The sequence below is a fragment of the Fusarium graminearum genome, chromosome 4 (genome assembly GCF_000240135.3).
Source record: "Fusarium graminearum PH-1 chromosome 4, whole genome shotgun sequence".
Classification (NCBI taxonomy): Eukaryota; Fungi; Ascomycota; class Sordariomycetes; order Hypocreales; family Nectriaceae; genus Fusarium; species Fusarium graminearum.
The window spans coordinates 6,985,745-7,007,872 of record NC_026477.1 but is presented as its reverse complement, the minus strand read 5'-3'; the positions used below and the strand labels follow the sequence as shown (position 1 = coordinate 7,007,872).

Here is a 22,128-nt window from a genome sequence, read left to right as displayed (position 1 = left end):
TCTTCAGGTCCCAATTACTTGAATAGCAAGATCTTGTCTTGAATATGCCTTCAATCAAGATAGACGTAGAAAAGAGGTTAGATGGAGCGCTGGGCTTAATGGCCTAGCGGCGTCAAAAGACGTCACGGATCTACCGGTATCCTACCTCTTCAACCGTGAGACACTCTTGGCGCCTGTCGGGGATTTCTTTTTACAGATTTAAACCTGGCACCCAGTATCATTTCCCTGATTTCTAGTACTGATTTACATGCCATTCATTCTTGCGCCTTTGGGGGCCATGCACTATATACACTGACCGACATGATTTGTCGCCAGACAACACGCAAGTAGAGCTTCGACGGATAAAGGGAAGCGGAAAAGCAAAAGAAGAGGGTTGTGGTGTTGCTGTTGTTCTTTGGAATTGTCCTTTTTTCAGGCCGCAGAGCTGCATTATCACATTCACGATGGCTGCCAGCTCTGTCCACTCAACGGTCTGCCTCTATCCCAAGCTCAAGCGGTGCCGTGATCCGTCAGCTCCCATATTCTGCTAGTCTACCCAATAGCCATCGTCCCAAGGATCTCATCGAGGGACGAAGGAAGGGTGGGGAACTGCAAACTTGGCTTCTGAGGCGGGCGCTCTGCAGCCCAAAGACAGTCAGAACCCAATTGCTAAGCAAGCAGAGCAGAGCTCCCCAGTACCGACCTCATGATTGTGACGTAGATGCTTGTTCACTTTCTGGGAGAATAGAGGTTGTCAAATTGTAAGAATGCAACATTGCATTGCAATCCTATGGGAATCATAGAAGGTGTATTATGGCGGCGTGTCTATATGTGCTTGTGCTACACAAAAACCCTGAAGTTATCATCCTGCTAGTGTGTGATCCGGATATCCGGGGCGGTTCTCTCGGAAGCATGAAATCTCAAGATAATCAACAAGGACCCCTTTACTCCGACAAGCTTTCGTCTTATTCCCAAACTTGACTCCACCACAAAGTGATCCTCAGCAAGGGTTATCGTTGCAGCGCATAGTACGAAGCTCGTACCATATTAACTCTACTGTGAAAATGCATAGTAAAACGTGCACTTGCTAGTCACGATAGTGGAACAGACACAGTTCCAGACTGTATGGCGAATCCGAACCCCTACTACTAAGAAGCATTGATCTTTTGACGACTGACCAAACAAAAGCATTGATCTCTTGTTGATCTACTAAAAGAAAGCACTGATCCATCTATCGAAGGAAAACCCTTCTCATATCTGAAACTATTTCAACCGTGCACAACGGCGTTGTCGAGAGCTGGGAGTTACCCTGGACAAAGCGTAGCAGAAACAACGGGCCGATCCCTACTCTCAATCTACAGATGAAACCTGCGAGGCATTTTTTCTTTCTTTCTTTCTTTCTTTCTTTCTTTCTTTTTCTTCTACCGCGCAGTAGTTCCACTGTCTGTGTGTAGATCGTGCTGTTTGGACCACATGTTAGTTGTTTCATTCAAGATTTGCCAACAAACAGAACGACGGTGAAGCCGTTCTCGAACCAAGATACAGAGTGGGAATTCTTCACCGTCATTCAGAAACGAATTACCAATTCGGGAATTGTTATTGTACTAGAACTTTTTAGTTTAGGGTGTGTTGCATATGTTGTTATGGTCAGGGTCCTGGGGGATGATTCCAAATTGCATCGTCACTTTGAGTCGAGGTATGAGTAAGCACACTCGTGGCGTTGTTTTGTAAGCATTGTACTTCAGCTGCGAGAGGGATATGTCTGAATTCAATTGGCAAGAGTTTTGGTGAGGTTTAGTTGATTTGTTATCAGAGAGCACGCGATTTGAAACTCAAAGTGATAGAATATGGCTTCTGTACGCTTCATGATGAAGAGATACTCATCCTTAAAACCAACACGTATACTCCTACAGCATCATCAATACCACAAATCACCCTCAACACTTCAATATACTACTCAAAACTCTACTCAAAATACTAAGCGCAGCTATTCAATGTCTCGGCCAACCGGTCTCATCGCCTCAAAGGGCATCGAACTCCTCACCTGGGGCACGCCAAATGGTGTTAAAGCCCAGATCCTTCTCGAGGAGCTTCGTGATGCTTATGGAACAGACTACACTATCCAAGGCATCGATATTAGCAAAAAGGTCCAAAAGGAGCCGTGGTTCACTGCTCTTAACCCTAATGGTCGTATCCCAGTGTTAGTTGACCATGATAACAGTGACCTCGCTGTGTTCGAAGGGAATGCTATTCTGAGCTACCTGACGAGAAAGTACGACCCCGAGTATAAATTCTCTTTCAAGGTTGATGATGATGATTATACTTATGCCGAATCGTGGATTGGATGGCAGCATGGTGGGATTGGACCTATGTAAGTCACTCTTGTCTTTGGAGACAAGATGATTAACTGACACGCTACTAGGCAAGGTCAAGTCCTACACTTTCTCTACGATGCGAAACCCGCAATGCCATATGGTATCCAGCGTTACGTCGGAGAGACCGAACGTCTGTACGGCGTCCTGGACAAGCGGCTTTTGGGGCGAGACTACATCGTTGGTCCTGGCAGAGGCCGCTACTCCATCGCGGACATTGCCCTCATCGGCTGGGCCGACCGTCTACCACGAACCACAATCTCGTGGGACCAATACCCTAACGTGAAGGCTTGGTTTGCACGTATGCTCGAGAGACCTGCTGTCCGACGCGGTATATTGCTGCCTACTAATGAGGATAGGCCGACGGGGCTGGACCCTGTGGATGAAGAGGCAAGGAAGAAGCGTGCGGATCTCAAGGCGACTGTTGATGAGGCCAAGGAGCAGTTTGGATACAAGTATTCTTCGCCGTAAGAAAGATTACGTCTTAGGTTATAGCGCTAAATTGCAGTCGTTCTTAAGAAGAAAAGTAATCAACACTCTCATCCTTTGAGTGAGATTGCCCAGGCTGTTTTGATCTACCGCATTGGGTTGTGAAGAAAACGTGTCAATGGGTTGCACAAGGCTTCCATATTTGAGATGAACACAGCATTCATAAAGCGATTAGAGACAAATGCCAGCCACATCTTATTGTGTGGATATAATTGCAATCGGACAGCTGCAAGCACGTCATGCCACTTGTATGACAGACAGGGTGCGGCGGTGACATGCCCAATCAAACCGCCACCATGATGGCTCACGATCATGACATCTCATCATGACGACACTCAGCATGATGATATAAAAAACATATGTGATAAATTGATCATTAAATGCTCATTTACTCATGAGGTTCGCTTTTTGATATTTAACTGAATTTGTGATCCCATGCCAAAGCTCCGTGTTATTTCACCTTACTGGTGGAACTTCTTAACCTTCTCAACCTCGTCGTAACTACCCATGAAAATACCGGCCTTGTCGTGGATGTGCTCGGGCACAACCTCGAGCAGACGGTTCATCTTGCTGTCGACAGCTTGGCCACCGGCTGGGAATCAAGTTAGCGAAATGTGACTTTGACGAAATAGAAATGCGAAACTAACCATTCTCAAAGATAAGAGCCATGGGCGCACACTCGTAGAGGATACGGAGCTTGCCCTTGGGGCTCTTCTTGTCGGCGGGGTAAGCAAAGATACCTCCGTACAGCAGAGTTCGGTAAGCATCAGCAACCATGGAACCGATGTAACGCGCGCTGTAAGGCTTGCCGTTTTCTTGAGCCTGCTTCAGCGAGTTGAAGTAGTTGATGGTCTTGTCATCCCAGTATAGCGAGTTACCCTCATTGCAGGAGTAGATGTCGCGAGACTTGGGCAGGCGCATGTTGGGGTGAGACAGGATGAACTCGCCGACACCGTTGTCGAGAGTGAAGCCGTTAACGGTTCCGCCGCGCATGGTGATGACGAGCTGAGCTGAGGCACCGTACATGGTGAAACCGGCGGCGAGTAGCTCAGTACCGGGCTTCAGGATGTCCTCCTTGCAGCCCTTTGAGCCTTCGGGAAGCTTGTGAATGGCGAAGATGGTACCGACTGAGACACCAGCGTCCAAGTTGGAGGAACCGTCAATGGGATCGCAGGCGACAGCGTAGCGGGCATCTGAAGCGTCCTTGAAATAGATGATTTCGTCCTCCTCCTCGGAAACGAGGAGCGCACACTTGCCTGAAGAGCGCATGGCCTCAATGAAGAGGTCATTGGAGATGACATCGAGCTTCTTCTGGTCGTCTCCGGTAATGTTGGAAGAACCAGCCAGACCGGTGAGGTTTACAAGGGTGGCGCGTCGGATGTAGTAGGCGATGGACTTGAAAGAGAACTGGAGAGCGTGACACAACAGGCTAAAGAGTAATTAGTATGGTTATCATGAGAATTGGAGGGTCACATGAGCGTACGTAAAGTCACCAGTAGCCTCGGGGTGCTTGGCCTGCTCCTCAGTGAGGAAGCGGGTAAGGGTAACAATGTTAGTGTTAACCTTTTCAGATTCTTGTCCGCTGTTGGTGGTAGACATTGTGACTGATTTTGAAATAGAGATAGGAATAGAGAATGGAGATTTAATCGACGGGAGGGGAAGACAAGTACAAAGTCGTTATGATGGCGGGGTATGAGGGTATCGTGAAGCTTTGGAAAGGGTTGATGTATATAGGAGAGAGGAAGAGGGAGAAGACAAGAGCGCGCGACGAGACGGGAGACGGGAGCAAGTTATGTAAAAGCAAGTGCCTGAGCCTGAGCCTGAGCAGCGCAAAGCAGAGCAGAGTAACAACCGCGTCCGTGACTTGACGACAATTGACGGATGACGATCCATCCAATGCCAATCAATGATACGCCCGCATCCCGGGGGGCGGCCATCAACGGCCCCATCCGTGCGAGTTATGGGCTCTGGAGCCGCAAGTTCAAGACTTCTCATGTAATGGCAATGGGCATTTGCACCAACCAGGACGTCTCAATATCGGAATCTCATGGACCTTGGTGACCGCACAGCAGTAGCCCGGCCGAGGGGAAGCGGTAGCAAGAGGATTTCCCGGGGTCTCCAAAGCTCCCCCAACTGTTAAACTGTAGCTTTGGTTAGCTTGGGTTCTGTACGTACACTACGGGGTGATGGTCCCGGTTTCTTCCCCCACAATTTGGAGGTGCCTTTTTGGATGGAGAATCTCGGGGGTTGTTCACCGAGGAGCATACACATCATGAACCCAGAGATTGCTCAGGGGAACAGTCTTTGTCGTCACAGCCACTTCAGAGACCCGCCATCTCTTTGATTTCCTCCTGTTCTCGTGGCCTTGTGAGGCGGATGTAGTGGGGGTGGCTCGCTCATATTGACGTTTAAGCGGGGGTTTTGTTCTGTTGGAGACTGGAGATCTTCATAAAACACCGAAGTGAGGCAACGATAAGTGGGTTTTGGGGGAAACAGGAACAAAGTTGGAATTGTTGAATGTCTTTGCCTCGTATCTTGTTCAGTTTCCTGTAGGTAGGTGTGTAATGTTGACGTTGCTCGCCTCAGGCAAATGGGTCCTGCATATATCAATCAACCATGCGCTCCTTCCTCGGGTTCCCCATACATGCCTTCCTTCCTTATTTCCACCGACTGTCCCATCCAACCGGCGGTCTTGTTCCATGACGGAACCGGATCAAAGGTTATCCGCATAGAATCGGACTTCTATTACCTTGGGAGTTCCAGCTGAGTTTGAGCTGGACTGGACTGGCAGCTGATAACAAGTCTTCTCCAACGATTACGGTACCTTTTCACTTTGACGGACAGTTTCCGAGGTTCAATGGCGCCAAGCTTCCCCGTTTTGTCCCTATGATTGTTGCTGAACCCGAGGCCTCGGGTCATGTGCTTCGTTGATGAACTCGAACTCTATCTACTAACCTGGAGTTAAGAAGCTTCCTTGCCTGTGAAAGCTCCATATCAAATGCCGTTGTATCGACATGGACCAAAGTAAATTAAAAAGCAAGTTGATATAACAAACCACGGCAACTAGACTCTTTATCTCTATCTTGTTTCTTCACAAGATAGGCAATTATTCCCCTGCTCCCCTTACCCCAGACCCAAACAGGCAATACTTTTGCATGAGATTCTCTCTCTCCTTTCCCTTGTCTAGATCCCGCTCTCGTGAGCGGACCTCGGCATCTCGGTCAAGTCTCCGTCTCCACGTTTGACCAAATCTCTACCATTAACTGTACTGTACCGTACTAGGGGAACGTAACCCAACCGTACCGTGGGGATTGCATTGCATTTGCACTTGCACCTTAATAAACTTATTGACTCGATTCGCGCGTTCCTTCTTCCCCAGCTTTTCACACCCAACTTGAACCTATCTCTTTCCATCTCCATCTCCATCTCCATCTTTAATCGCCTTGTTCCATCATCAGTAATTGCTGGGTTCTTACTGGTGAAACTGTAATTACTTGTCGACTATCGCATAGCTCTGCGCAACTTCGAACTCGATCCCATCAAGCTCTATTTCCATCGCAATCATGGTCGCCGACGCAGTCATCTACCACCCCACGGTAGCGCACTACCTGCGCTACATGGCCACCACTCTCGGTCGCGACAAGCTCATGCGAGTCTTCCAGTACTTTGCCCGTTTCTACGCCTGGTACCTCCTCCGCGGCAACGCAACCGCAGACAAGGTCGCTCCCTGGAACGCCCTCAAGAAGCAGTTCGGCCTGTTCCGAAAGGTCTTCCGAGCCGGCAAGTTCGTCGAGCACCTCAAGGCCGCTGCCACCGCCTCCGACTCAAAGTCCATGGACCCCGTCCTCAAGTACACCCAAGTCGGTCGCCAGCTGGGTTACGCCGGCTACCTCGCCTGCGATTCTCTCACCATTCCTCACGCCGCTGGCATCAAGACCTGGAAGCACGCTACGCGCATGCAGCACGAGGCCTACCGATCTTGGGCTGTTGGTATCGCATTCAGCATTCTCGGCCAGCTGTACACTCTGCGCCAGCTGAGCGCACGAGCATCAAAGGTTGACCTGAAGGAGGGCGAGGGCGTCGTTGAGAGCAAGACCATTTCTATGTAAGTATTCGGAATCGCTTTCCGCATCGCCGCATGTACTAACTCGTTTCCAGTGAGCGCGCTGCCGCCAAGAAGCAGCTTCTCTGCGATGTCTGCGATATCCTGGAGCACATATCAGGTCTTGGCTACAACAAATACCTCGACGACGGTGTTGTGGGCCTGACTGGCACTCTGAGCAGTATCATCGGTGTCTACACACAGTGGAAGAAGACCGCCTAGTTTGGCAATCATACGATACAATAACCGCCTGATACCACATATTTTACCTGTCCTCAAAATCACTTATAAGCGCATCATACAGTCATAATCTTTCCAGGTCAACGTCTTTCTTTTTGTATTATATGGGAGCGCCAGAATTGGGTGGCTGTACTTGGTAAATTAGGAGTACCATGATCACTCATTGTCTGATTGTAGCGTCAGTTTCAAAATACAAAATCAAAATTGGATTGTTTTTTCTCGAATGCTGATACAAATTGACCATGCTGTCCAATATGTCTTGCAAATGAGAGTGGTGCTCCAAGGCACGTCGTGCAAGTGATAGTATAAAACAAGAAACAAAACAAGAAAACCCTCGTCCGCGACTACTCCGTTGCCTAGTCATACACCGTAGCTCAAATTACCCAACAAACTCAATTTGTCTGCAGTCGTGGACTTTTCCCAGTAGTCATTGACGTATATATCCTGCAAGCCCTTGCACCTGACGCCAATCCAATCTGCCTCATCCTTTTGGTTGTTGAGAATGTCACCAGTCGGTCGTCATACATTGTCGCACTTGTCTGCCAATCATTTGAATCTTGCCCTTTCATACCTATTAACAGGTCGTGACTGTTCCACGCCAATTGGCATTTTCGTTTGGGGAAGATCTAGTACACCGTTCGGTCAAGGACAGTCCTGCCAAGCAAGCGCCCAAAGCGGTAATGGAATATGAATTTACCAGTAACGTCCACCACGGTCATAGTCTCGCGGATAGCCACCCTCTCGTGGGTACCCACCCTCTCTGGGAGGAGGGAAATCTCGGGGAGGTCGGTCATATGGGGGTCGCCCATTGGCGTAAGGATCGGGCGGGGGAGGAGGGTAGTCGCGTCGGTATGGATCATCGTATCGACCGCGAGGAGGAGGGGGAGGGTAGTCTTCCATAGGACGACGAGGTGGGGATCGATAGCGAGCACGGTCGTCATAGTAGTCGCGACGTGGACTACGGTCGCGGTAGCCATACCCGTCTCGGCGAGGACTGTACCCTCGGGGAGGGCCACGGCGGTCGTAATCGTCCATGGGAGGAGGGTAGGGGCGTCGTCCAGGAGAGCGCGATCGGCCACGCTCACGGGGAGGCATGTCCGGCTGAGTCTGCAGCGTCGAGTCAATTCACAGTTCGTGCAGTTGGATGGGGCTACCTTGTCATACGTCGGCAACACACTGGACTCGCTGTCCCTTGAATTCACGGCCATCGAGCTTCTCGACGGCAGTTCTCAAGTCGGCAGCAGTCTCGAATTCAACGAATCTAAAACTCATTAATAACGACTTCGACACGCACACAACTAAACTCACCCTCGGCCGTTCGAGTCGCGGCCTGTCTCGGAGTAAACCACGTCCAAACTCGATTGACGTGCGAAGTCCTTGAGGTCCTATTTCCAGAATCCACGTAAGTTGCTGTCCAGGAAAGGTAAACGCCGGAAGTCCATGTAATCCACAAAACGAAAGCGCAATCCGTCAAGACAAGAACCAGGAAGCAAAACCAGAAGAGCGGGAGGGGGTCCTTGATTGTTGTCCCCTGGAACTAATCCCGGCGCAGTTCCAATGGGTCGAAACCAGAAAAGCCAGAGATGCGCGCAAATCACAAAGGGAAGGTCCATGGAGTCCAGCGATCATTAACGGGGAGGATAAACAGACCTGCCAAGAGGTATCATTTGGTAGTCCCGTAATCTGCATTCGATGAGGGGTTCGGCGAGGCCGCGGCGCAGTGCGCTCATGGTTGCCAAAGTTGCCACCCTCGCGATGCCGGGAACCGCGTGCGAACTGGACGGTAAGTCGTTCTCCCATGAAATCAGAGCCATCTTTAGAAGTCGCGAATTAGCCAGGGACGAAGGGGGGTGATGTTATATGGTGACGTACGGAAAGCTGTCCAAAGCAATTAGCAAGAGTCACAACAAGAGAGATAATAGGACAACTCACCTGGAACAACATCGCGGGCATCCATTGGGTCCTTGTACTCGATGAAACCGAAGCCATTCATAAGCTTAACTTCGGTGATTTCTCCGGTTCCATGAGTCGCGAAGTGAGCCTCGACGTCTGTTTTGGTAGCTGTTGGGCAGCAGGTCAGTGGTTTGACTAGGAGCGTCAGGGCGATGAGTCCGGACCATTGCGAGGGAGGTTTCCCAAGTACAGCCGGGTGGCTGATACCTCCGTCATGTTGCCGGTTGGAGGAGGACCGTAGTCAAGTCAAGCGAGAGATGGATCCAAACGGAAAGCGAGGTGCAAAAATTCGAAGTATTGGTCTAGCCAGGAAGATTCCAGAAGTCCAGGGCCAGTTGCGCGCGATGGACCAAGAAGTACAGAAAACGCGGGGTTTTCTTGGGTGATGATGAAGATATATGTTGGTGGAGAGGAGAAGGAAGAGTGCGACATGGACAAGCTAGACTCTAAACCTTACGCGACGAAGAAGGCTGGGGCAAAGGCGGACAGGTCTGGCAGAACGCCAGATCGAGAAGGTGGCCCCGGATCCCACTATCTCGGGCGCTGAAGCGGCTTCGTTAGCGTCACATGCGAACGCCTTTGCCTGCATTAATGCTGCTGCACGCACATGCTAAGCGCTGTAAGCAAGTGCTAAAGTGCCTGGTTTGTTGGATACTACGGAGGAGTTGAAACTCTATTGTTGATCATCATCAAAGTGCAGAGACACTACTCTTAGACTAGGTAGCCATCGATCGATTACTATTATTTCATGGACTCCCTCGTGAATCTGTGCTACTCAATAACAGCATAAAAAGGGTTCGTTACAGAAAGCAAAGTCATTTTTTCGCCAATCACCACACAATTATCATCTCAGCCCAATCGATTCCTTGTCAGTGACGCCCAACGCCTTGCTGTGTGCACTCTATCATGTGCTTGGTGGAGAATAATAAGAAGATCTTTTTCATTAGGGCCCTACGGTTCCTCGAATAGGACCGAGACGATTTCATCAATCATAGTGAATACGAGATGTGCACTGTAACCGAGTTAGCCAAGTCCTCTCTCATAGACAATTTCTTCATCGAATGTCGTACTTCAACCTTGAGTTGTTTAATGTCGCAAAGATACGACGACTCGCTGCCTGTGCATTGACTCTTCCCACAACACTCCCAGCAAGATCTGGCACCAGTGTAGCCAGCATCAAGCTTGCTTCAGTCCGTGTCTTTTTCTTCTCGGCGGCTGTTCGTGGCTTTCGATCACGTTGTAACTCTCCTCCCGGCCAGAGGCTGTCCTGAACCAGACTAATACATTTGAGAACGTTCTCGTCTTGAGCAAGCATCTTGACATTATCGCGCACTTTCCTCTCAATAGTACCGCCAAGAAGTTGCTGAAGAACAACCACGACGGCTCTTCCGCGGAGCCAGTTGTTTCCCTTGTTGAGCTCAAATATCTCAAGGAAAATGTCGCAAATCGGTTTGATGAACGGTTCAAGTTCCTTATTCTCAAAGGCGTTCAGTTCAGCCTCGGCTTCGGCGGCCGGGAAGTTCTCTTCGTTGACATTGAGCGGAACCGTGTTGAGCTGATTTGTAGCCGCCGCAATTAGACTCTGGCCAGCTTCAGATATTTGATCCAGAACGGGAATGTTTCCAAGAATATCATCCATGCCATCTGCAACAGAATCATACAAGCGTGTCATCATATCCTTCTTGTCTTCGCGATCTAGAATGTCTTGTCCTTGAGTTATCACGCTCTGTGAAAGGAATGCTCTGAGCTCCCGGCTACGGCATGCTTCAGGCAATAGTAGTAAATCTTGCAGATACTGCTCAAGAGCAGTTCGTCTCTTGCGTAGAAATTCACTTTGGAACTTCATAACCATTCGTCGCCGAGGAAAGTCAAGATTTCGGACCGATGGGTAACGGGACCGTAGCTTTTGGTGAAGTTCGTGGAACTCGCTGTATCGCCGCGAAATCACCCATGAAGCCGCGGGCATCTGCTCTCCGGCATTTCTTTGCACTTCGATAACGTATAGGGCAAACTCTCTGCCATCTTCTTCTCTTCCGACCTGGATAGATTTGATCTTGATAGTAGAGCGGCCGTAGAGACTGTTGTCGCTCTCTTGGATGACATACTGCTGACGCTGAAGCTCCTTGCGCCTAATCTCCCTTTGCAAAGACGCTTTCGACTTCCTAAGGATACGTAGCTCAGCAGTGTTGTTTGTCAACTCTGCTTTCCGCGTTAGGGACTCCACGACCGCTTCTTGTGCTACCAGGCGATCAATGTCATTCGAAAGAGCGGTGATTGCTTCGGCCAGTCCAAGATCTCCTGGCGCTGCTTCGTGCACTTCGTCTTCGTCATCGGGTGGTGGACCCTCGTCTGGATCGCCGTCATCGGGGAGATCTTTGTTTTCATCACCAAATAGATCATCATCGACAAAGACGCCAATTCGTGAGGCTGCACTGACGAGACCAAGTGATGAAAGGCTTGGCTTTTCTCCTTCTTTAACTAAAGCACCTGGTCGCAATCCCATGTCCAGAGAGCCACGATGAGATTCGTTATCGTGGCCTGAGAAGAGGCTCGACGCATTATCATCGAGGCCACCAATACTACTACTGCCACCGTTTTCGAAAAGGGACGCGCGCAGATCCTCGGCAGTCTGGGGACGATCGTTTTCCAGGATATTTGTCAGTGCTTCCTCCACTGCTTGAACAACCTGGGTGTCTGGCAGCTGCTGACTGTTTGACTCTGCGTCCAGACTTTGCACAGAATCTCCTAATCCATCGGTATCAATATCGTCGTCGTCGAACAGAGGAGTGAGAGAGCCTTCGTCAAGCGAGCGCCTAGATCGATGGCCATGGCCGTTGCCGTTGAAGTTCAGAGACCTGAGATCTGAAGCTGATCCTGTTCGTTTGCTCGTGTTGGAGAGTTGAGTAGTTAATCGTGAAACTGGTCTTGGCTTCGCTGGCAAAGTCTTACTTGTTCGACCTGGCGCCAATGTTTGTGCTTCTGGTTGCGGTGTTGATCGGAGGGTCTGGTTATTGGCTGCTTCCTCAGCTGCAAGACATTTATAGAAGAGGTCAGATTTCTTGAAACCCTGGAAGAAACGTGCACGCATCTCTTCTAAAACAGCGCTCTGAGCTTTGAGAATAGCCTGTCGGGCTCTATAATATTGCATCGGAGTGGCTGTTTTCCCCGCTTTGATAAACTCTTTCACTTCATTCTTTGAATGGTCCGGAACCTTTAACTCGGACCTTGATAAGTATGCTTGATTTATCTGCTGTAAGTCTTGACGATCTGAATCAGTCCACATCGGAAGCGTTGATGGCAGCTCGTCGTCATGGCCATCCTCCTCCAAGGGATTTCGGAAGCCATCGACAACAAGCCAGAACTGTACTAGGGGCATCAGATTTTGACGATCCATGTATTCCATAAAATAGGAAAGTGCTGAAGGGTCTCGTAAAAAGTCCACTAATGGAGCGCTTTCCAGCTTGGACTTTGAGGAAGTTGATGGCAAAGGCAATGGTCCAGGCGGACGACGTTCACCGCCAGCAGCAAGGTGAGTTACCCGTTGATCGAGTAGCCTCTTTCCCATCTCTAATCGACGAAGGTAAACCTGGTCCTGGTTATCCTGAAGAGAATCCCTTTTGAGTTGACTGGCAACTTCGCTGCGAAAACGGCGTGCATCTGACAGGTTGTTGACCTTTCGAATAGCACGGATGAACTTTTCAAATTTGCGCTCGCTGTCGCCTGGCGCAACTCTGGGCATGGAGGCTACTTTGTTGGACCTTGGCGTTGAGGGAGCATGCTGATCTAAAGCTGCCCGAAGCTTGCGCACTGTTGATCTATCCTGCAGCATCGAACGGCCCATGTTCTCCATTAGTTGATTCCATGTATCGGGCTCGGAAAGAAGTTGAATCACGGGAAATAACACAGAACACCCAACGATCTCGCGAATAATGATGGAGACAGCTCGACTAGACAACATGTTCCCCGGAAGAATTTGTGGCATAATCTTTGCAACAAGAGATCGCAGGTAGTCTTGTTGAACCATCTTGGTGTCGGGAAACGACAATGACGCAGCAGGGTGCAGGCGCCCATCGCGGAATTTTGAAGCAATAGCCAAGTCGAGTTCTTCGGATTCAGTAACAGAACGGTTAAGCTTCTTCCCTCGTATTGATTTCTCTGCTTCGTAGAAATCTCGAAAGTGGGCGGTGAGGAGAGGAACAAGACGACTGGTAACAAGGTCCGCCAGATCCTTATCACGCAGAATATCACACAAGCTCAGTAGCGCCTCGCGCACAGCTTTGTCGACCTGGTTCGTAAAGGTCGGGTTGCGACTTATATTGGAATACCAACTGCTAACAAAGTCGCGGACTATGAGGCCGAGCAAGTCGTCGATAGCTTTGGAAACGCGGGGTGATTCGGGTTGTATTTGGGTTGGAGTATACGATTGTCGCTGGCGCAGCGCCTGCACCTCTGATCGCCATGACTTTGGATTTAGGAAGGTGACGCCATTCGGTGGCAGGGTTCGGTCGTTTGGGCGTCTCGAGACAAGGAAGAGGCCGGTCAAGAGAAGGACGAGGGTGACGAGGGAGCCGGCAACAAAGGCATGGCCTGCCCAGCGAAGAACGGGTGACCAGCTCGCAGCAAAGCCCCAGGCTATGAAGGCGGCGAGTCCTGCAACAATAACATCTCTACGCTTGAGGGCCATCACCGGGATGTTGACCTCAAAGCCACATTCTTGAACGAAGATGGATGGGTGTAAGTGGTAAAGTCGGTGATGCGATAATAGGTAGTGGAGGTCAAGACCGGACTGGACTAACTAATTTTAGGTGAGGTGGTTGTCGATTATAGCGGAGATGGATGCTGTCATTTTGTTGCTCGACCCCTGTCAAAATAGCCTGCGGGACAAGGATCCCTGGACAGCGCCCCTCATCGATGATGATAAGTGATTGTCTGCAGGTACGGCTTAATTGATGAGGTGATAGGTTCACGATGTTAATCATATCACCAGATCTCACATTTCTACCAGAGCATGAATTCAACAAAGTTTAGTCTAGTCAGCGTTGCTTTGTCTTGTAGGGTCATAATTTCTTTGTTTATGCGCAAGTCGTCTTGTTATTCATGCAGTTTTAAATGGCTCTTATTACTATCGCCAAGTTTAAATTCTACCACGGAGGATCCTCAAGTCTTCGGAACAACGCCACAAACTTTTGTCCGTTATTCCTTGTGACCTTCTTGCTCTCTTCGGTTTCAGTCGACATGACATGAACACACTCGTCCGCCTCTTCTTCTTCCTTGGAAATCCTCTCGAAGGCAGGGTGAGCCTCGAGATGCTGAACCATCCACAAATGCAAATCCTCAACATCGGTAATGGTGTACACGATGCCACCGGGTCGGAGCGCATAAGCGTACTCCGAGTTCAGTGTTGTTGATACAATTCTAGCCTTGTGCTTTCTGGCCTTGAAGTGAGGGTCGGGAAAGCAGATGAAGATCTTGGAGAGCTGGGCCTTCCTGAAGAAGTTGGGGAGGAACTTCATCGTGTTTGCTCGGATGCAGGCAACGTTCTGATACATGTTGTCCGAGTTTTGTGATCGCAGCGCTTTTATACGCTCTTGAACGTACCCTGCCACTTGTGTGCGAATCTCCAGGCCTATTCTGGTCAATATACATTCGCTGATAACTAATTCTTACTCCACTTACCAAGTGTGAGAGTATCCGGCATCTTGGGAGCCAGAGCAACTGTGAGACCTCCGAAACCGCAACCAATATCGACAATCTCAACATCTTTTGTCAGACGAGGAGGCTTTGAAGAGTCTTCTGATGTTCCTTCTTGAACATAGTGAGGGAAGTATGGCGACCAGTCCATATGATCAGGCGATTTGGGACTGTCGCATATTAGTTATAATGTACTTGAAACGGATTGAGCAGTTTGCATACTATTCTAGCATATGGTCAGAGAAAGGATTCGCATGCGCTCGCTGGCGATAGAACTTTTTGCGCGGCAACTGAGTGACTCCATCTTTGGTCCTCTTTATGCGATCCCTCTCGCGGCCTTTTTGCTTATTTGGAAGGTGTTCTGTCATGGTTGCTGCTATGATGATGTTGTTCAAGTGCTTTACAGTTTCCAGTGATAATTTGTGAGGCATGAAGCTTTGCGCATGGCAGAATCCGCTGCCGTGTCAGGAAGGCGGTGAGACGCGCTCAGCTCTGGCATTGCACATGTTAATTAAGGCGGAAATAACCCCTGTCCGCTGGGCCACGATAGATGGAGCATGAACCTCCCTGAAGCGAAGCTGCCTCGGAATTTGTGCTTCTGCCATCCACAACATCGTTCGTTTTTTCTCAAGCCATGAGCTTTCTTATTTCCAAGCAATCTGTAGCGTTGCCCGGAATGTCTCGCATGTCCTCTGAAGCATCATGGAACCTATTCAGTCCTCTAATGACTGAGTACTCCTCCATTGTCAACCTGATCTCTCTTGTCTGTGTAAGTGCTGATTGACCTGACCTGATTGCCTTTGCGCTTGCGACTAACGCTCGGATAGCTCGGTTTAGGTCTCATGTTATTCGTTCCCGTCATTCTTCTTGTGATATTCGACTTTGTTCTTTGGATGTGGAGGAACATTTGTAACGAGAATCCTCCACCGACTGACGAGCCCGATACTGTTGTCACTACGAACCCACATGCTGCGGCGATAGCAACAGGAATAGATAAGGCATCACTTTAATTCTTTACGGCGAAACACAAAAATCTGGGTTTTTTTTTATATCTTCGACATTGCTAGGAACTCAAACTTGGCGCTTTTAATTTGCTATTCTATTTCAACTTTTACGCAATCTGCGACAGAACCTTGATCAGATCAGCGGTGACTCCCATGGCGGTCACATCACCTCCAGCGCCCGCACCCTGGACGATCAGGGGGTTGCTTCCGTATCTCTCGGTATAGAAGCTGATAATGTTATCGCTACCCTTCAGAGCAGCAATGGGGTGCGAGCGATCAAACTGCTCTAGGCCAACCTTGACCTGCTTGGAGGCAGCATCGATGCTTCCAACGAATCGGACAACCTTGCCGGCCTTCTCAGCAGCAGCCTTGGTCTCCTCCATTTGCGAGTCAAAGGCAGGGAGCTTCTCAAGGAATTCGTCGCCGCTGGAAACAGACTCGAGCTCCTTGGGGATAAGGCTCTGCACGGGGAAAGAGGTGGGAGACTCAACGGGGATGCCAGCCAGACGAGCAAGAATGGTCAGCTTACGGGCAACGTCGAGACCGTTGAGGTCATCTCGGGGATCAGGCTCGGTGTAACCCAGAGACTTGGCCTTCTTGACCTCCTCAGACCACTTACCTCCCTGGCCCTCAGTAGGAGCAAAGGAGTTGAAGAGGAAAGACATGGTGCCGCTGAAAACACCCTCGATCTTAGTAACCTTGTCGCCAGTCTCAACGAGATCCTTCAAGGTGGAGATGACGGGAAGACCAGCACCGACGGATGACTCGTGGTAGACACGGGCGCCCGATGACTCGGCAGCTGAGAAGATGTCTTGCCACAGCTTGTATGATCCTGAGAAGGCCTTCTTGTTGGGTGTAACGATACTGATGCCTCGGCTCAGAGCAAGAGGGTACAGCTCAGCGACATCTTGAGAGCTGGTGTTGTCGACGAGGACGGTCTTGGCGGGGGCTTTGGATAGGTACTCGACGACCTGGGCAAGAGCGAGCGGGGCCTTGGATGAGGAGCCGAGAGTTTCAACGACATTCTCGAGGTTAATGGGAGAGTAATCGTCGTTGTAGATGGCCTTGCGGCTCGTGGCAATGTAGGCAAGGTTCAGTTTCGGGGATGGCTTTCGAGCAGCAAGGGAATGGAGCTGGTCGATGAAGGCCTTGCCAACGCCTCCGGCACCTGTTAGTAGCGATATTAGTTTACAAAGTCACGTATGTATGGTTTCAAAAGTTTCAATTACCGATAATTCCGATAAAAACTTGCTTTGTAGCGGCCATGATTGCTGTAGTACTTGCAGAATAGTTGATGAAGCTTGTGAAGGAATAAAGTCAAGCTCCGATGGCGGGGCACTCAGGAAAGTGATTTGAGCACGCAACAGAACCCCGCGGTGGATTACCCTACATCGGAGACACTTAAACAACAACCAATTGGGAACGCAATTAAATTGATAAGTCCACTTTGGTAAGACTGATATCATAGATAGATGTTGTAAGTCATGATGTTTTCAATGTTTTGTGATGTGTTTCTGTCCATAGTAATCAGGAAATTAACTCAGTTGTCGGTGTTGTCGTTCAAACCTACCTTAGTGGTGATTGCCTCAGGTTGACCAGCAACGGGTTGCTTGACTCCGTAAACATTCATCTTATACTTCCTTCGCCACGATCAACAACCAACTACTCAAAAACATATTCACGGACCATCAAATACAGACAAAATGCCACAGGACCCGAATCTATACGGACAACGTCCTACTAAAAAGCCGAAGCGCGATGCAACATTATCTACTTCGCTTGACTTCACTGCTCAATTGACATCGCTCATGTCAAACGCCTCGTCAAGCGCGACATCAGCTGGCCGTCCCCGCCCTCAAAAAGAAGGCAAAGATGACATATTCAAAGGCTCAAAACCTAAACGAAGCAAGGAGTCTGATGGATCAAAAAAGCTGCATATAAAGGAGGTTGCTGGCACAGAGGAAGAAACTCAAGAGCTGGCACGAGCCAGGCGACGAATGGAGGAAAAGGCACGGCTCTACGCAGCGATGAAGCGAGGAGATTATGTTGCCAAAGAAAACGAGGCCGCACCATTAATAGACTTTGATCGAAAATGGGCGGAAGGAGAGGAGACAAAAGAAGACTATGAGACGAGCAGCGATGAAGACAATGGTGAGGAAAGTGGTGAGATGGTCGAATACGAGGATGAGTTTGGTCGCGCACGGCAAGTCACCAAAGCAGAGAAGGAAAAGTTGGATCGTAGAACGCGACGCGGTCTATTGGGAGCCGAAGAACTCGAGCGTATGTCGGCAAGACCTAGCGTACCCAGCAACCTCATCGTAGGGGACACAATACAAGCCATGGCTTTCAACCCCGACGACCCGAACAAGATGGAAGAGCTGGCGCGGAAGCGAGACCGCAGCGCAACGCCGCCGCCAGCACAACACTACGACGCAGATTGGGAAATCCGGACCAAGGGAACAGGCTTTTACAAATTTAGTCAAGACGATGAGACCCGAACAACGGAGATGGAGGGGCTTGCGAAAGAACGGCGTAAGACGGAGGAACAACGACGGGTGCGCGAGGAACAGAAGGAGGCTAGAAGGCGGGAAATTGAGAAGCGAAGGGAGGAAATGGCAACCCGGAGAGCCAAGAAGCAGGCTGATTCATTCTTGGATGGACTGGGGGGCTGAAGTATGGAGATTGGGATGAGGAATCAAGATATTGAACGTTGTAGTTTCTGAAGTCAGTTCCGCTGTACGGAATTGAGATACCACCTAATATGAGAACATATCGTTGAGCGGAGTCCTAAACAGGAGGTTCCGACGATACCAAGCCATTAAGGACAAGCTTAGACAGATTGAGTCGCCGTTTGCGCGTCCCGAAGAATTCCCAATCTGGGATAGAAAAGTCGAGATGCTTTGTAAGTTGCAATCTTGGAGACATACGACAACACCTACTTCGTTTTACTAGCCTGGGGAAGCGCCTTAGCCGGGTTGTGATAGGAAGTTGAAGATAACCTCGGAGAGGGTGGTATCGAAAGTTTTGAATTAGAGATAAGAGCCAGGAACACGATAGTGTAAGAAATGCCGATTTTCAAGACTTTCCCATCCATGTGATTAAAAAAAAAAAAGCAGAATCCCAACATGGGTGGGCTGAACTCGTGAAGGCCTCAGATTCAGCCCATGTCCACTGATTATTGGCTTGTGAATGGTTCAAGTCCAACTAAGGCAGCCTCCCTGGCTCAATACGAAAGGCGTTGCCGCGGCTAACATGGAATAAAAAGAGGCATTTTAATCTGACACAGTGTGATGGAGTTGAAACATGGGGACAATTCTCATTCCACCTACTGTAGGTGCTGCAGTATTGCGATCGGATGGGACGGCTGGGACGGTTAATGTCCATACCTAGACCCTGGGAACTCAAGGACTCTAGCACTAGGACTGGAACATGGGGAAATTAACGAGTGAATTTCCGCCGAATATCTTGACCGATTCATGGCGTGCAGGGCACTACAGTTGGATGGACGGGCCGGAGGGCATATACGTAGGCAGACTGGTAGGCAAACTGAGACAAAGAGTTGGGAACGAACAAATTAGAGATGTATGTGTTGTACAATGTATGCGCAGCGCCGATGATTTGCACATCCTATTCGGAAGGATTCGCTGTCCTCTTTTTTTCTTCTCTTTCAAACATCCTCGTCAGCTGCAAGAATTCGGGACATGAGACTGGTTTGTTGTCGTGGTCGTGGTATGGGATGGGAATTGGAACAAGAGTCCACGGTTTTAGTACCCGTAGATAGACGGTGATTGGCAGGCACTTCAGCAGGTCAACAGGGCGGAATGTCAACTCGGCCAATAGAGAGTTTAGCTGCAGGGGCATTGCCAGTTGCTTACGGGAAGAGGGATACGCTAACTTCCAAGCCTGCCTGCGCCAGCGACAGCATGTTACAACACAAAGAAAAAAAGATGGCGACAAGAACAATGACGTTCAGATGGGGCACGAGGGTGAAAAGATGGGGAAAAAAGGATAGTAGGGCGTTTCATGTGAGGCTTGCGTGGTCAATTTGAGTCCTTACAGTCCCTAGGCACCTACATGCGGTGCTGTGATGTGCTTTTGCTGTGCTGTACAGTCCCATGCCGTACAGGATGAACGGTGGAGGCTTAGTCCTAAATTGTGGCATTTTGGACTGCCGCAGGATGCGCCAGAGACATCCGGCCAGTCCCAATAAGCCCTAGCACGAAAAAAATGTGACTCATTGCCCGACCCTGGCTGATCCAAAGGGCGCGTTTTTGGTTTTCTGGTTGGAGTACTACGGTACTTGGCAACGCAAAGCATCGGCTAACGTGGAAACAGACCAATCTGAGGCAATAATTGTTAGTATCAACCTCAGGCCCGCTATTCTGGGTTTGTACCTTCCCGCCCTGAGCGCACAAACCCTCCTTCCCTTTGCTGCCTGAGAATACAAATTGTCCCTATCTCCCGTCCTGAGGCTTTCTTTTTTTCTCTTCTTCCTTTCCTCACCCCAACCTTTCATACAAACACAATTACATCAAGATAACAAAGCCTAAGGCGCATCAAGATGTTCTAAACAACCCCCTTCCCCGTTGTTCCCCCCCAACCTCAGTCAAAATTACGTCTCAGGACTCTAACAGATCAATCCCCACTCTTCAACAAACCCGTTCAGCTCACCTCACGGTCGACCTGAACTTCAGCACTGCTTTGAATAGCTTCGGCTCCAGTTCCTTTACAACCGCCAACATTTCAGGCCAAGACTTCCCAGTCTTCACCACGGATCCCCAATCACCATGGCTTCTCTCCACCAGTCCCAGCCTGCCGGCACAATCCGCGCAACAACAGTTACAGAGTCCCGAATCACCGCATCAGGACTTTGTCTTGTTCGATCAGCTCCCTAATCGCCATACAACAACATCGCTGCCACACCAGCGTCGTCACTCGTCTCATCTGCAAAACCGTCACCAACAACAGCCTGCATCCCCTGCTGTTCAGAATCAGCGAGTAGCCCAGTTGCTCCAGGCTTTTGGTCGTCCTTCGTCTACTGTTAACAACAACCGCCCCACGAACCAGTTTTACGCTTCTTCGGCCCCTTCGTCATCTACCACATTGAACAAGCAGAACCGTGCTGCTCGACCCCCAGTACCTCTTTTCTCCCAGAGTACAGGTAGCGTCCCGCAACAAACCGCAAAGATGATGAACGCTGCAGGTTTGTACCCCCTTGATGTAATATCTACTAGTCCCACAAGCTCACCATCTGATTCAGACGTCGAACTCGAAGAGTTCACTGCCTTCGAGGGCGGGGCCCACACGGCCTTTTCCTCACCTGCTGTTGCCTCAGTCTTTGACTTCAGCAGCAGTGCGTCTAGCTCTATTGCCAACTTGGCGACTATCTCGCCTCAGGACCTTCTTGTCCAAGAACCTTTCATGTCTGCCCCCAACTCGTCAGCCCTCACGGCTTTGACTTCTCCATCCATCTACAACGAGTCTCCGGACTTTGACCAGTATGATGTGTCACCCAACTTTGGCAATGCCGAGTTTGACGCACCGGGTGGAGAATGGTTTTCTCTGTTCCCTTCGGAACCCTCGGCTGTTCCTCAGCTGAGCGTTGAGACCTCCCCTGAGATGAAGTCTGACGAGTTGGACTCTGATTCTCAGTCTCCTCCCCTGAACCGTCGCAAGTCGGGTACATCGCCATCCACTCGCCACTCTTCTGTGGCTGGTGTTAACGCCCGCAAGCGAGACAAGCCTCTGCCTCCCATCATCATCGATGATCCTAGCGACATCGTTGCCATGAAGCGTGCTCGCAACACTCTTGCCGCACGAAAGTCTCGGGAGCGCAAGGCGATGAAGATGGATGAATTGGAAGACAAGATTGCCAAGTTGGAAGAAGAGCGTGATCACTGGAAGAGGATCGCTCTTGCGCAATCAGGTGTGCAATAATGGATTAAAAGTGGAATTACTTTCTTTCGCCAATATCGGGATACCGTCGGTTTCTTTTTATGAGTTTTGTAATCAGGTTTCATTGATTCCTATCAGTCAAATTGTTAGTCGAACTGTTATTCAAAATGTTATTGAAAATAATTGTCCATCACATGTGAATGTTGAGAGCTTCTGGTCCCTATATTTGTAACTATGCGTCTTATATCGACGCGTCAAGTCGACTATTCGCCGTTTTGTTGACCTTGATACTCCGAGGTCTTACAATGATATGCTCAGGTATCCAAGTATACGTTCGTCCCATTCTACTTTATCTGCAGATCAAAAAATGATACTGTATCATCGATACTACAAAATCATCATC

At 49.5% G+C, this 22,128-nt stretch overlaps 9 protein-coding genes across 9 annotated transcripts; 4 read left to right on the top strand and 5 right to left on the bottom strand.

The window, feature by feature from the left end:
• Positions 1-1,973: 1,973 nt before the first annotated feature.
• On the top strand, positions 1,974-2,822 carry FGSG_09279 (uncharacterized protein; the record flags this gene model as incomplete). Its single annotated transcript, XM_011330185.1, has 2 exons — positions 1,974-2,350; positions 2,402-2,822. The coding sequence occupies 2 exons, from the start codon at positions 1,974-1,976 to the stop codon at positions 2,820-2,822; spliced, it is 798 nt and encodes a 265-aa protein (XP_011328487.1).
• A 372-nt stretch (positions 2,823-3,194) lies between these two features.
• Positions 3,195-4,873, bottom strand: FGSG_09280 (fructose-1,6-bisphosphatase). The gene is made up of 3 exons (XM_011330184.1): positions 4,324-4,873; positions 3,488-4,269; positions 3,195-3,432 (listed from the first exon to the last, which is right to left on the bottom strand). The coding sequence occupies exons 1-3, from the start codon at positions 4,437-4,439 to the stop codon at positions 3,302-3,304; spliced, it is 1,029 nt and encodes a 342-aa protein (XP_011328486.1). The 5' UTR covers positions 4,440-4,873; the 3' UTR covers positions 3,195-3,301.
• A 1,530-nt stretch (positions 4,874-6,403) lies between these two features.
• On the top strand, positions 6,404-7,164 carry FGSG_09281 (uncharacterized protein; the record flags this gene model as incomplete). Its single annotated transcript, XM_011330183.1, has 2 exons — positions 6,404-6,945; positions 6,999-7,164. The coding sequence occupies 2 exons, from the start codon at positions 6,404-6,406 to the stop codon at positions 7,162-7,164; spliced, it is 708 nt and encodes a 235-aa protein (XP_011328485.1).
• A 644-nt stretch (positions 7,165-7,808) lies between these two features.
• Positions 7,809-8,390, bottom strand: FGSG_09282 (uncharacterized protein; the record flags this gene model as incomplete). Its single annotated transcript, XM_011330182.1, has 2 exons — positions 7,809-8,289; positions 8,347-8,390. The coding sequence occupies 2 exons, from the start codon at positions 8,388-8,390 to the stop codon at positions 7,809-7,811; spliced, it is 525 nt and encodes a 174-aa protein (XP_011328484.1).
• A 1,664-nt stretch (positions 8,391-10,054) lies between these two features.
• Positions 10,055-13,819, bottom strand: FGSG_13543 (uncharacterized protein; the record flags this gene model as incomplete). Its single annotated transcript, XM_011330181.1, has 2 exons — positions 10,055-10,147; positions 10,206-13,819. 2 exons carry the CDS (start codon positions 13,817-13,819, stop codon positions 10,087-10,089), a joined length of 3,675 nt encoding a protein of 1,224 aa, XP_011328483.1. The 3' UTR covers positions 10,055-10,086.
• A 457-nt stretch (positions 13,820-14,276) lies between these two features.
• Positions 14,277-15,194, bottom strand: FGSG_13544 (m7G tRNA methyltransferase; the record flags this gene model as incomplete). Its single annotated transcript, XM_011330180.1, has 3 exons — positions 14,277-14,761; positions 14,812-14,996; positions 15,049-15,194. 3 exons carry the CDS (start codon positions 15,192-15,194, stop codon positions 14,277-14,279), a joined length of 816 nt encoding a protein of 271 aa, XP_011328482.1.
• A 743-nt stretch (positions 15,195-15,937) lies between these two features.
• Positions 15,938-17,096, bottom strand: FGSG_09284 (homoserine dehydrogenase; the record flags this gene model as incomplete). Its single annotated transcript, XM_011330179.1, has 2 exons — positions 15,938-16,998; positions 17,060-17,096. The coding sequence occupies 2 exons, from the start codon at positions 17,094-17,096 to the stop codon at positions 15,938-15,940; spliced, it is 1,098 nt and encodes a 365-aa protein (XP_011328481.1).
• A 437-nt stretch (positions 17,097-17,533) lies between these two features.
• FGSG_09285 (uncharacterized protein) lies at positions 17,534-18,502 on the top strand (the record flags this gene model as incomplete). The annotated part of the gene is made up of 1 exon (XM_011330178.1): positions 17,534-18,502. One exon carries the CDS (start codon positions 17,534-17,536, stop codon positions 18,500-18,502), a length of 969 nt encoding a protein of 322 aa, XP_011328480.1.
• A 1,821-nt stretch (positions 18,503-20,323) lies between these two features.
• FGSG_09286 (uncharacterized protein) lies at positions 20,324-21,905 on the top strand. Its single transcript, XM_011330177.1, has 2 exons — positions 20,324-21,033; positions 21,091-21,905. Exons 1-2 carry the CDS (start codon positions 21,018-21,020, stop codon positions 21,765-21,767), a joined length of 693 nt encoding a protein of 230 aa, XP_011328479.1. The 5' UTR covers positions 20,324-21,017; the 3' UTR covers positions 21,768-21,905.
• The last annotated feature ends 223 nt before the right edge of the window (positions 21,906-22,128 follow it).